The sequence below is a fragment of the Cetorhinus maximus genome, chromosome 6 (assembly GCF_964194155.1).
Source record: "Cetorhinus maximus chromosome 6, sCetMax3.hap1.1, whole genome shotgun sequence".
Lineage (NCBI taxonomy): Eukaryota > Metazoa > Chordata > Chondrichthyes > Lamniformes > Cetorhinidae > Cetorhinus > Cetorhinus maximus.
The window spans coordinates 1,924,064-1,938,853 of NC_135884.1; the positions used below are offsets into that span (position 1 = coordinate 1,924,064).

The 14,790-nt window shown below is 43.8% G+C and overlaps 1 protein-coding gene across 8 annotated transcripts in view; it reads right to left on the reverse strand.

The window, feature by feature from the left end:
* Positions 1-14,790, reverse strand: part of usp19 (ubiquitin specific peptidase 19) — a 148,465-nt gene that overhangs the window by 63,527 nt on the left and 70,148 nt on the right. For all 8 annotated transcript variants that reach the window (XM_078543079.1, XM_078543078.1, XM_078543082.1 and 5 more), the window contains 4 exons: positions 13,560-13,956; positions 8,286-8,442; positions 7,018-7,089; positions 2,608-2,723 (listed from right to left, as the gene is read on the reverse strand). In XM_078543079.1, the coding sequence (XP_078399205.1) occupies positions 2,608-2,723; positions 7,018-7,089; positions 8,286-8,442; positions 13,560-13,956 (742 nt within the window). The remainder of the gene's footprint in view (positions 1-2,607; positions 2,724-7,017; positions 7,090-8,285; positions 8,443-13,559; positions 13,957-14,790) is intronic.

The following is a 14,790-nucleotide window of genomic DNA, read 5'->3' on the forward strand; positions in this document are numbered from 1 at the left end:
AATGACTTTGGCGACAATATAGCTCCTTGTGCCTTTGCATGAAAGATATCTGATTATCTATTTTCTAGCCTGATGCTTGCTATTTGGTCCCAATGTTGACTCTGGATAAATCTCACATCTTTACTGTCAATGTCACCTTTCAGTAACACATCTATTAACTTTTGACAATAAACACAATTAGATACTTTATCATAGTCTATGAAGCACATGTAAATATTGTTGTTTACTTTGATATTTATCAAAGATTGTTCCTTGGTTAAAAATTCCTTGTCTTGTTCCTATTCCAGGTCCAAATCCAGATTGCATTTCACCAATTACTGCTTCAGGCCGTGCAGACAGTTCTTAATTTGGGAAGCTGATTTAAGATTATAGATTACTAACAACGTAGGTTGAACACCAATAACCTGCAAGTCTGCAAGAGCCAATGCAACTGTAATCAGTAATGGCAAATAACATGAGAAACCCTAATTCTCATGTATTTTAAATACTGAAATGGTGAAATCCAACTACACTGGCTTGGGGAGCTGCAAGGACAATCAGTACATAGCCAGCCTTTAGGGACTTGGCTACCAAGATAGGCTCAGGGAACAGGAGATTCCTCATTGAAAAAATTACCAACTTAAAACTTTCCCAGAAGCATCAGTAGAAATGTCAACTCAGCCAGGGAGAAAGAATCATGGAATTTTACAGTCCACTGTGCCTGTGTTGGTTGTTCGAAAGAGCTATCAACTAATCCCACTACCCTGCTTTTTCCCTCGAGCCCTGTAAATTCTTCCTCTTCAAGTAAAGGACTTACATTTATATACCACCATTCAAAACTTCCATCCATCCATAATTGGCCACGGTTTTTTATGTTCATTCACGGGATGTGGGCTTCGCTGGCAGCATTTATTGCCACAAGTCCACAAGGGGCCATAGGTGTCTCTGTTCACTGCAATTCTGCATGCTGCTGTCATTCCTCCCTCCGCCCAGTTTCTGATGATGTCCACGCATTCAGTCCTTCTCCGACCTGGCCTGCTCTTTCTTGATGTTTCATCTTCTGTTGTCACTGACAGACTCAGCCCGCCTTTCCCAGTGGGCGCTCACTCAATTTCTGCTTCTTCACTGCAGCTAGAAGTCCGAGAGATGGTCAGACTCTGATTTTTCTGTAGACAAATTCTTTGGCTCTTCGTTCTGCCTGGCTGATTCTAAAGAGCCTGTGCCAGAGACGCATTTCAAAAGTTGTAATCCACTTCTCGCTTGGCTTGAGGGTCGAACTCCTGCAACCCATACAGTGCAGTGCCCTACACCAGGGATTTTGCAAGTTGTCTTTTTAAGTGTAGGTTGATGTTGGATGCCCTCCATCCATTCAAAACCTCAGGACATCCCAAAATGTGTTACATCCAATTAAGTACTTTTGAAGTTTAGTCATCATTGTCAAATAAGCTAAGCTGCCAATTTTCAAATAGCAAACTCCCACAAACAGCAACATGACAATGACCAGATTATCTGTCTCTTTTTAATGTGGATTGAGATAAATATTGGCCACATTATTGTGCAGAACCCCTTGCTTTTCTCCAAAATAGTGCATGGGACTCATTATACCACCTGAAAAGGGCAGATAGGCCCTCAGTTTAAAGTCTCATTGGTGGCACCTTCAATAGTGCAACACTCCCTCAGTCCTGCACTTGAGTGTCAGCCCAAGGAGTGGGCTTGAACCCACAACTTTCTGACTAAGGTGAACGTGCTACCCAATGAATCATGACTGATGCAATTTATACAATCCCATAAATGAATCTACAATCCCAAAAATGAGCTGACAGCACAAGCACGCACACCAGTGTGGCAAACAACAAACTGTAAACATCAACCTGCACAATCATCCAAGGAAACCCCAACAACATAGAAACACACATTTCTCCTCACAATTATTTCATCTTTCTAAAATGTACAAACTGAAAATAGATCTTTGCTTCAGAAAAAAACTAAAATTGTATATGATTTGCAGTGACTGACCTGTACTTCACCAGTACTGTACCTGTGTTATTCAGTGAGTACTGTTCCCACCAGTACTGTGCCCCAGTGTTTTACAGCCAGACCTGCCCCCACTTGTACTGCACCCCAATGTTATATAGTGAGAGACCTGTCCCCATCAGTATTGTACGCCAGTGTTATGCTTTGACAGGCCTGTAACCCACCGGGGACTGTACTCTCATGTCATACAACTTAAGATGCTCTTTTCAATATAGATTGATGGTCACCACCGTGAATTACACTACTGTCTGTTTTCCCAATAGGAAAATTTCACACAGCCACCATAACTCTGAAATCCTCCTGGTATAAATCGCACAGCATATATTCTTCCGAAATGATAATTAATGCAGAGCAATTACTGGGCGAGATCAGACATACCATTAATGCTGCAGGCTAGCTTGGCCCACAGCACAGAATAAGGAGCGGAACAGTAAATACACTGGAAATACACAGGTCAGTCAGCATCCAGAGAAAGTGAGTACATTAATGGCAGTGTGTATCCATCATAAGCTCTGTCATCTCTTGTCAGGTGCTGACTTGACCTGATGATTTCTGTTTAGTTATTTCAGATTATTTGGATGTCACTCTGCAGACCTTGTGCTGCTAGAGCTTCGAGTCCTCCCCAGCGTTGATTCCGTCTCTTCTTCAAACTGATATCGATGCGCGAGGTTGTGAAGGTGTACTGGCACTGCTCTGGGTTAATTAGATTCCTGGGAGAGAAGACAAGATTAAAACAATAATTATAGAACAGGATCTCAGGCGGACATCATAGCACTCATAATTCCTTGTTTTATTCAGTCGCTGATTTCACACTGCTGCCTTTAGCCTGTGTTATGTCACCTTATTTTCCATCTCTGACCTATTGCAGAGGGACTATAAGCAAAAACTAGATAAACTTAGGTTTTACAGTGCAGGAGGTAGCAAAAGGCAATCCTGTAGAGGTATTTCAAACAATAAACATAGAAAAGGGGGAGCCATGGGTTCAGGTGGGGGAACGGATGGGAATAGGCTCAAATTAGAAAGGAACTAGTTTACAACTGATGTCAAGAAGTTCGGCCGTAAAGTGATCAATATGGAATCGACTCCCAGGCAAAAATAGGAGGCACCCTGGAATCAGCTAGAAAAATGCTGTCATCAGGAACTGGAACTTCTCCTTCAGGTACATACAGAGGCAGGTTGAATGGCCTTCCTCCTCTGTTCCATTCTGTGAAACAGCGCAATGGGTTACATGAGAAGGTAGTGCATAAGCTCCCCATCTGTGGAGACAAGCAATTGGGGTTGTGAGCTCCAAGGCAGCAACAATGGCTGTAGAGTAGAGGCTCAGATTTGATAATCCTGCGATCGGCTGCAAGGTCCCTTTAAATGTGGATGCTTATTTTTACCTCATGGGTGTGGTCTAATCCAATGAGCTTTGAGACCCAATTGCTCATACCAACGGAACTTGCAAAATGGTAGGTGTCTTAGTTGTTTTTTGTGCCTGTATCCTTGTTGTTTGAACCCCCAGCCCACCCCAATTTTCACTATGGGGTCAAACCAAGAATGAAGCCTTAAAATGGAATCACGGCAAAAAATAGTTTGGGAAGCACTGAGTAGCCTGTATGTTGAAGGAATGGAAAACTGCTTTTAACATAGAAACATAGGAGCAGGAGCAGGCTGTTCAGTCCTTCGAGCCTGCTCCACCATTCAATATGATCATGGCTGATCCTCTATCTCAAATCCATATTCCTGCTTTCTCTCCATACCCCTTGATGCCCTTAATATCCAAAAAAATTATCGATTTCCTTCTTGAATATACTCAGTGACCCGGCCTCCACAGTCTTCTATGGGAGAGAATTCCACAAGCTGACCACCCTCTGAGTCAAGAAATATTTCCTCATCTCAGTCCTAAATGGCCTGCCCCATATCCTGAGACTTTGCCCCTGGTTCTAGACTCCCCAACCAGGGGAAACCTCCTCCCTGCATCTAGTCTGTTTGGCCCTGTTAGAATTTTATACGTTTAAACCAGATCCCCTCTCATTCTTCTAAACTCTAGTGAATACGGGCCCAGTCGAACCAATCTCTCCTCATACGACAGTCCTGCCATCCCCGGCATCAGCCTAGAGATCCCTCGCTGCACTCCCTCTATGGCAAGTATATCCTTTCTTAGGTAGGGAGACCAAAACTGCACGCAATACTCCAGGTGTGGTCTCACCAAGGCCCTGTATAACTGCAGTAAGACATCCCTACTTCTGAACTCAAATCCTCTTGCAATGAAGGCCAACAGACCATTTGCCTTCCTAACTGTTTGCTGCACCTGCCTGTTTACTTTCACTGACTGGTGTACAAGGACACCCAGATCCCTTTGTACATCCACATTTCCCAATATATCACCATTTAAATAATACTCTGCCTTTCTGTTTTTCACACTGAAGCATATAACTTCACATTTATCCACATTATACTGCTTCTGCCATGTGTTTGCCCACACACACAACTTGTCTAAGTTTTGTACCAGTCTAATGGTTCACTGGAACACCACAGGACTTGGGAGCAGGAGTAGGCCATTCGAGCCTGCTCCACCATTCAATAAGATCATGGCTGATCTGGTAGTGGTCTCAACTCCACTCTCCTGCCTGCCCCCCCATAACATTTGGCGCCCTTGTCTAGCAAAAAATCTACCGAACTCAGCCACAGCAGTCTTCACCAGCCCTGTACATTTATTCATTATTTTTAATTTAAATAATGCACTGCCCAAATGTAGCCAGACCTGGACAATGTCCAGGCTTGGGCTGACAAGTGGCAAGTAACACTCACACCACACAAGTGCCAGACAACAACCATCTTCAAGAGGAAATCTAACCAACACCCCTTGACATTCAATGGCATTACCATCACTGAATCTCCCACTAACAACATCCTGGGAGTTACCATTGACCAGAAACCAAGCTGGACTAGCCATAGAAATACAGTGGCTACAAGAGCAGGTCAGAGGCTAGGAATCCTGCAGTAACTCACCCCCTGGCTCTCCAAAGCCTGTCCACCATCTACAAGACAAGTCAGGAGTGTGATGGAATACTTTCCACCTGCCTGGATGAGCGCAGCTCCAAAAACACTCGGAACCTTGAGACCATCCAGGACAAAGCAGCCCGCTTGATTGGCACCCCATTCACAAATATTCACTCCCTCCACCACTAACGCACAGTGGCAGCAATGTGTACAAGATGCACTGCAGGAATTCACCAAGGCTGCTTAGACAGTACTTTCCAAACCCATGGCCATTACCATCTAGAAGGACGAGGGCAGCAGATACATGGGGACACCACCACCTGGAAGTTCCCCTTCAAGCCACTCACCATTCTGACTTGGAAATATATCGCCATTCCTTCACTGTCACTGGGTTAAAATCCTGGAACTCCCTCCCTAACAGCACTGTGGGTGTACCTACACCACATGGACTTCAGCGGTTCAAGAAGGCAGCTCACCACCACCTTCTCATGGGCAATTAGGGTTGGGCAATAATGGCTGGCCTAACCAGCAATGCCCACATCCCATGAATGAATAAAAAAAAAAGCAGAACGAGATGGTGCAAGTCCCATTCTAGGAAAGGAATACAACAGAATTTTCCCCATCATATTTAAAATTCTAATCCAACAGCTTCAACTGTTAATACTCCAAACAAAGTGAACATTTAAGTAGTTTCAAATGCTTTTCTTGCAATACAATTCCCTTGTAGACCTTCCATACAAGAGGGAGCTTCTCAGGTTATTGGAGGTCACTGGGCATGAAGCTGAAGATAGTACAGGAGATGGCAATGGTCACTGGTGGCCGAGTGGGGACGGGGCCATAGTTGGAAGGGTACAGAATTTGTGCCAACTTATAGGTTGGAGGGGCAGGTTGCAGTGAAGGTTTGACAATAAAAATCAAGGACTTTATGTTCATGCGCACTTGGGGTGGGATTTCAAAAATGGAGGCCAGCGAGCTCAGAGGCAACAATGCATGGAAGATTTGTACGGGATAGCTGAATAGATTTGGAGTTGTTCAACGTCAACTGACAATCAGACTGAGACTCAAGGACAACTGCCAACAGCAAACATTTAATCTGCAGCCATCCAATTGCAAGCTCATTACACAGAATTACTGCAGTTGTTCAAAAATAAACTGTTTCGCCACAGTAAGCTTGTGGGTGGCACAAGTGGGTTAGCACTCTGCCTTATCTCCCGAATTTGGATTTCAATCCAGAGGCAGACGCTTCTGAAGTTTCAATGTTACATCTCGTGGGTCTAAATCATAAAATTACGCATTAATTCAGCAATCAGAATCTCATTCAGCCGTGAATAGGGAGGCTGGTGCAAGAAATGGAAAAATTTGTGCAGGGAGTGAAGGAGCAGCTTTAGTTGGTTTGCAGCCAATGCTGGACCTGAGTTGGTGCTTGGCATTGAACAGTAGAGTGAGCTTGCAGCATGTAACTTTATGCAGATATTCAATGGGCTTTTATACTGGGAAACCTCTCCCCTTTGGGCCAAAGACATCGAACAGGTCAAATATTCACCAACACCGTCTTGAACAAATGGTCCGTACTACATTAGAAACTCACTTTAACAAAAATAAAACAAGTTATCTTTTGGAGTCGGGCTCAATTCTGCATACAAATCACACTTGTAGTAAGTGTGTGAGTAAGGACCAGACCAGCTAAATTGGGCTGCATTGTCCTCCTGGTTCCACACACCCCTGTAATCCTAAAGCTGATGTCTAGTGCTGACTTATGGAGAGCTTGTGTTGGAGTGACATTCATTGGGAATGAGCTGAATCCATCCCAAACAGTTCACAACAATTAAATCTCAGAGCATGCCAAGGAGCAGAACATGTTCATTTAATGGAAGTTCTCGTACCAATGCCGAGTGTTAGCAGCAAGAGTTCTGCCCAGAGTCCCTCCCGTATGTGAAATGATTAATAGCTTTTACATGTAGGCCCATTGTAACTAGTGAGTAACATATTGCAAATACTGATGAGTACTGCAGCTCTTACCGAACTTTAACCTGCCATTTGAAGATGGTGTTCGGTCCACAGTCAGGGTGGATGCGCAGAAATGGTTCGTGGCTTTAAAACAAAACCAGAATAGTCACGTAGAGGATACAATCTGCTTATTAACCATAGCACCGTAACATTGTAATGCATCAATACCAGCTTAAGTGGAAAGATACAATGTGCTGAAATAGTGTTGATGTACAGTCTCACTCCAAAGTATAAGCAGCAGGATATGCTAGACAATACAAGGGTATACGAGTTTAAATTCAACCCCAGTCCCAAAGTCAGAGGGCACAATGACAAAGTGAAATTGGAAAGTAACTTCTGAATATTTTCCCTGTAGTTTACAAAACTAATTGGACCTTGAAAGCCTGAACTGAACTGCTAGAGAGAGTCAATGAGGCTCATTCTAGACATCCTGCTCAGCTGGAACTCTCGATCAACTGCCATTAAAGATGGCTGATCCTCAAGGAGGAGTCATGAACACATTTGGGGCAGATGCATTAGCATCGCATTCCCTGGCTCACTTGCAGGACACAGCTGCCACACTGAGGGAACCTAGAGGCCCTTCCCTGCTGCCCCAAAGAAAACAAAGGAATCTAGAATTCTGGTACTGCAAGGCCATTGATTCTGTCCTTGATTCATCACCTTACTGTTGGCAAGGTGTGTGGTCTTAATGGGAGACACAGCAGCACTCAACTGGCAAACTTCACCAAAGTCTCTTAGAGCAGAATTCTTGAGGTAGTCCAGGAACTCGTTACCACATGGCCCCTAGGCTTGGGACAGAAGGAGGAAGAAGAGGAGAAAGCTGAAGATGCTCCTATGTTGAATTTGGCTGGTTCTACCTCATTGCCCAGTTCCTCAATTGTTGTACCTAGGCTTAGTCTCGAATAATCCAGTGATTGAGAACAAGTGGCCCAGCTTTAAGGGCCTTGATACATCTTCATGCCACAGGATCTTCTCCTTCCACCTGACAGCAGGCAGGGCATCAGTTTAAGGACTTCACCTCCAACAGTGCAGCACTTCCTCAGCACTGCACTGGAGTGTCATCCTGGATTATGTGTTCAAGTCTTTGGAACATATTTTGAACCCATAACCTTCCAACTCAGAGGAGAGAATGCTACCCACTAAGCCAAGGTGGACACATTACAGTTCCTTATAAAAATTGGATTTCAAGTTCAACAGAGCCATTCTGCACATTTTCTGTGATGGACAGTAGGTACTTCATCCTCTGGTGAAATCCTCTAACCACCGAGCTGGGTTCTCACCTGGTTTGAAAAATGAGAGTGAAGTCCTGTTCTCGGAAAAGAACCCTGGATATGGATTTGCAGATCTCCTTCACGTACACATGCACTACCATAGCATCTGTTCCCTTCTCATAGGAGTCATACTTAATGAAGCTCAAATTCACATAGCTATCCGGAACTGTAGGACATTGAAGAAAAACTCAGTGTTAAGGCAATTTCAGGTCACATACATGGTTTCAGTACAATACTTCCTGCTCATTACAGTCTGTGCTGAGCAACACTTTTCACAATTGTGGATTCATCTGGAGAGTCGGTGGTTTAGTAGTAATGTCACTGTATTAGTAACCCAGAGGCCCAGCCTAATGCCCTGGGGACAAAGGTTCAAATTCCACCATGGCAGCAGCTGGAATTTAAATTCAATTCGTTAATAAAAATCTGCAATTGAAAGCTAGTCTCGCTAATGGTAACCATGAAACTATCTTCGATTGTTATAAAAACCCATCTGGTTCACTAATGTCCTTTAGGGAAGGAAATTTGTCATCCTTACCTGGTCTGGGCCTATACCCAACTCCAGACCCAAACAAATGTGATTGACTCTTAACTTCTCTGAAATGGCCTAGCAAGCCACTCAGTTGTACCAAATCACTACAAAAAAGTCCCAACAGCACTGTGGGAGTACCTTCACCAGATGGACTGTAGCAATTTAAGGTGGTGGCACACCACCACCTTCTCAAGGGCAGTTAGAGATGAGCAATAATGCTGGGCCTTGCCTACAATACCCACATCGCATAAAAGAATATTTTTTTAAAATGTGAAGCCTAGAATTACAAGCTAAGTTACAAATGAGGAATACCATTCAGGGACCATCCAGGAGAAGCCTAGTCTTCACTCACCATCACACTATCCAACTGCACATTCATTGGTTCCAGTGCTTTACACATCCACAGCTTTATTGGGAAATCCAGTCCAAATGATGATCACCATGTGTACGAAAACTTCCTGATTAATCTTTTACTAGTTTGACACTCTTGTTCTACTCACAATTTAAAGTATTGTGGATTTGCCACTTTCCATTCTAACAACCGTCTTTTAAACCTTTACAGGATCACCACATATATCTCCTTCCCACGTGGGAAATCAGACTCCTGACCCTTTGAGGTCTTCTCTGCTTCCAGCACTTCAATGTTTCCCTTTGTATCTCAGTCATCAGTCGGGACCCAGAGTTCAAGGTCCAGTTTGATCATGGCGTTATTGAACACATTTTACTAATTTGGCTATTTCTTTTGTTGAATGCTGCTCTGCAGTTGTTGGACATGTTGAGTTTTGAGTTGAGAGAGCGACCTGTGCTAGTTCAACCGCATTCACCGACCACGTTTGTTGCCGGATTGTCCTTCCCATTCTCAGTACTTTTCACTAGTCTGCATAATTTCATCTGTCCTCAATCTGCCTACACATTTTGTCCAATTTATTTTGTGATTTCTGAGCGCCTCCCGGTTTTAGTGTCCCCCACCCCCATTTGGACATTGCAAGCGTAATCATTTTGCATTGAGTTTTTGAAACCAAGTCAATGACGTGAATTAGTGCCACTTGTACTTCTTGCTCTTGTCCTTCACCTTGAGTAATTCCACAACCCTGCAATAGGAAACCAGTACCCAATAAATCTTGTATGTCACATCCTGTACAAGCTCCAGTTCTAATTACTCTCCAAGTGCATGAACTTGGACAATTGACAGGTATTTGGACTCTTGCCCTTGCAGCACATCAGATCAAAGGGAGACCCTGTGTCAGTTCTTCACACAAACCTTGGGAATGTAGTCTGCATATTGTGACCGTGTCCTTGAGATCTATAGCAGACAGCCTCAGCATACTTTGAATTAGCTGAGACAACATTACTGTAGCCTTGTTTCACAGGAACTGGTATCAAATGCCTTCCTGCCCTTTTTGGATTGCAACTGTAGAACTCTTTATCTTCCAACATCATTTCCTCATTCATCAGCTAACATTTAAAATGTTCCCAGAAGGAAACATTTGACTAATTTGATAGCATCTCCAAAGGTGTGGAACACCACTCAAAGTCAAGAGGAACATGCCTGGATCATTACTGAATCCATATCCACCACCTTTTCAGGCAGCACAAGCCAGATCACAGCTCACGACGTTAAAAAAAATTCTCCTCATTCCCTGTGTTTGTTTTGCTAATTAAGAAATCTGTCTCCTCTGGTTACTGACACCTCCTGCCAGTGGAAACAATTTTCCCTTGTTTACTCCACCAAAACCCTTCCATTTTAATTAAACCTTCCATGAACGTAGCTCTAAATCAGACACTGATAGAATATACAACAAGGTTCCAGAGCTATGTTCACAGGCTGCAAAAATGCATGCTTGATACACAAGTTGATAATGAACATTGTAGTTTACCTGAGACAGACAAATATGTTGATCTCAATAAAGATCCTCCTAATGCTTTTCATTTTATGGTAGAGACAAATTACAATTCATACCAATGCTGGTCTGGACCATAACCAACGTTCCCACCAAATCCAGACAAAGGTTGTTTCCGGAAAGCTGTTTTCTGCACACTTTGGAAAACTTACAGCTAGAGCAGAAACTGGGGTCAATAGGCACTGACAAGTAGCTGCCATGCATTTCAGAGGTTGTTAAGGTCTGGGCAAAGGCAGTACACCTCAAAACACTGCGATGATGAGAGGTCATGTCCAAACAAAATAAGCATCTTCACAATGAAATGTATGGATTGACAAAACTAACCCTCAATGTAAAACAAGTCAACTCTTCAATAAAAGCAGGAGACATTTGGATCTTCCGACCTCTGGATCACTGGAGACCAGACGTAGCCTCCAAGATACGCTACGGGACCCCTCGGAAGTCTTAACGCGCTGACTCAAAGAATTGGCCGTTTGTCCGATGGACAATTCCCCTGCTAACTGGGATCCTCCGAAAAAGTCTCCAACTCTGAGTCAGAGACAGGAAACGTTAGGCAGAAAAATCCTTATCTAACTCCTGGGTAGCTATACAACTAACTCCCGACTGCCCCCCTGACCGTGCTCCCCCCATCCCTGACTCGATCCGACTTGACTAGCAGCCACCACCATCCAACATCCCCTCCCACCATTGAACCCCCACCCCACCGACCCAGCTTAAACTAGTATCTCAGTCATCAGTCGGGACTGCGTTAAGTGAGTTTCGCAGGATCCTCCATTGGAAGATCAGCCAGAAAAATCAGATGAAGGTAAGTGGGAATCTTTTTGTCTGATCAGGGTCAGAAACAGGGGGTCCAACCCTGATTGGAAGATTTGGGCCAATAGAGAAGGACACAGGATTGTAGAAAAATCTGGTCCCATACCAGCTGTTGCCCAAAGGACAGGATGAAGGATGTGCTACTCAAGAAGATGCACACTTGGAAAGATTGAGGGGTCACTGCCGACTGTCCCCCTAAGGATAAATGAATGAAAAGTAGAATGTGATCTGCAAATACCATCTCCTATTGCATGCTATAAGAGATGGATATCACTAATTGATAATTACTACGGAGAACAATGCTTAAGTATTTAAGCAACTGAAGGGGCAGCATGCATCTTACACAGGAATGGGCAGGAACATTGGATGAATGGGAAAAATGTTACCATCTCTCTGCAATGTCAATCATTCCTCATTTAAAGAAAGTCAGCTTGGAGTTTCCTATAGGTGATTAGATCACAGCAATCCTTTCACAGCATTCTGAGCTTACTGCCCAGACACTGGACAAAGAGCTCAACAGCAAAAGCTCTTCAGTGTCCAGACACAGCTACTGGATCAGTCAGAAAGAACCAAAGGGGCAAGAGAGCTTAGTCTCCCTGCAGCAAATGTCACCCTTTTACCAGCACAGCAGACTTCGGGTTCACAGGATGTTTTAGATGGCATTGTTCTTACAAGCTTGTGTAAGCAGCAGGATTTTAAAAATGTTGACGATGCACTTATATAGCAATAGTTAATGTATAAACTTGTAAACTACCAATGCACTAGTTTAGATGAAAATTAAATAATCAGAATAAAATTGCCTTTGCAAAACATTAGGTATAATTAAGATTGGGCCATAATTTCCGTGGGGTGGCAATCACAGTCGGATTGCCATTTTGCCCCAATTCACTTACACTAAAATATACATCCAACTCGGGCTGATTGAGACCGGCGCAGTGTAGCTGTCCAGGAATCCTCTCCGCCGAGTGCAGGAGAGTCGGACAAAAGGAAACCACACCCTCTTTTAACAGCACTAACTGCCGGAAAGCAGGTAAGTTTAAAGGTCCAGTCACAGAGAGGCGGGCAGGGTTGGTGGTCGGGCAGTCCTGAGGGTAGTCATGGGGAGTGTCTGAGAGGATAGTCGGGTGTGGGGGGGGGTGCAGGAGGGTAGTCTTGTGGGGTGGTCGGGTGTTAGTACTATTGTTACCCAGGAGTTAGAAGTGGTTTTAGTTCTTCTAACTTTTTCTGCATAACTACTCTTATAAGGCAGTTGGAACCATCCGAAATCTGTGATTTAAATTAAAGTAAGAGCCAGTGCAGGGTAATTTCCCAATGCAATTTTGAACTTCCCAGGCGATTGCCATGCAATCCTTACTTGGGGAGTTTCCAGGGGGTCCCCCAGCACATCTTTGGGGTACCTCCAGGGCATGATGCCCCAGAAATCGGAAGTTATGGGCCAATGTGTCAGTTACACTTCCCTAACTGTCTAAATAACTAATGTCAGTGCCCAGTGTGGTCCTGGCATACATAGAACAGAGGCAGCCCCATGTTCAATGTTAAGTCTGTAGCAAGCTTAAGCATCAACTGAGGAGCTACAATTGGAATCTGTGTCCTTGGAAAGAAGCCAAAAATCAGCCATGGCATTCACTAATCCCTGCTAGAAAGCCTGTATGTTTGGATGTTGGATAAATGGTAGAATGGGATTTGGCTCCCTATACCACTGAATAGGTTGTTAATCAAGGAAATGGTTATCAGGAAGGAGTGAACAGGCTGGGGCTCTTCACTTTAGATAAGTGAAGGCTGAGGCAGTTGTTTTCTTGAGGTCTTTAAAATTATGTAAGGGTTTGACTGGGGAGCTGTAGAGAAGATGCTTCCACTTGGGGGAGACACCAAAGCTGAGGGCCATAAATATAGGACTGGCACAGACCATTTGGATTGAATAGCCTATTTCTGTTCTGTACATTTTTTGTATCATGGTCTAAGAGAAAAAATATGGCAAAAATGGAAATGTTTTAATTCTAGATTTCTGCACATATTTAAAAATTTGCAACAACCCATTACCTTCAACCTTTTCCTCAGCAGGCTCCTCCTTTGTCTGATCAGTCTTCTCCACAGGTGAGCTAGATAGTACTGTGGTGTCTTCAAGAGGTCTTTCCACTGGTAGCGTTTCTCCAGTTATTTGTTCAACAGGGTCCACTTGTTTCCCAATAGATCTTCCAGCAGAGTTCTCATTTAGAGGGGAATTTTGAGCCAGAGGTTTCCCCACTACTGCTTCAGCATCCCCAAGCCTGTCTTCAACAGGTTCCCGAGTCTCAACCTCTGCTGCACTCACTATCTGTTCCATAGGAACACTTACACTTGCTGAAGCCTTTGCCACAGCTTCACAGAGTAACCCAGTTGTTACAGCATTGATATTCTGGTTCTCGGGCAGCAGTTTCTCTTTCTTGGTCACTTCCATCTTTTGGAAAAAAAGTAAAAGCGTTAATGTCAAAGGCAATTTAATTGGTGCTTCACTCAACACCATTATAGGCCAGTTCTTCACCAGATCAGTCCAGATGAAGAAGCGTTGGCACATTTGATCTCTTGTTTCCTGATTGTCAATCCAACTACCTACATCTTCCACAGCAACATGCATTTATATTCCTTTCAACATAGGAAAACATCACAAGTCACTGCAAAGTGGTCTAGTTGGACAAACATTGACAGAGCCAAAGGAGTTGAATTAGGAGGTGTGACCAAAGGTAGAATTGAGGGGGGTATTGGAGGAGGACAGAGAGATGGAGAGGCAGAGAGGCCTTCCCATTCCAGAAACAGCTGTTCCTTAAAGGAATCACGTTTATTGAACTCAACTACCCATCCTGGTAAAACTGTCCACCTGTTGTTTACCTTACCTTCTGTGCAAAATAAATACTTTACTTTTGAACTAAACCTGCCTGATCCTGTGCTCTCTTATCCTGGTGTATCTCCAAGCACTGCGCTGCTTTATGACTCTATGCTGCTTGGTATCTTATATAACTCACTTATGACCTATTAGACACATCTCTCCTGAAGGTTAAAAAGTTCCTGTTAATCCATTCTTTCCTCCAAGCTCTTCTCTCTGATAACTAGAAGCAGCCTCATGTGTCCTTCTGAAATATCTCTAGGACCTGGAGAGCCTCTTTATATTGTGGTGACCGGGAATTATCCAGTACTTCAGGTCCACCCTGGCCAGGGTCCTGTACAGCTTCATCATAGCCTCTATGAGCCAGGAATCTGAACTGATCTGGGTTCACCACCCGCTCTCCTATCTGCT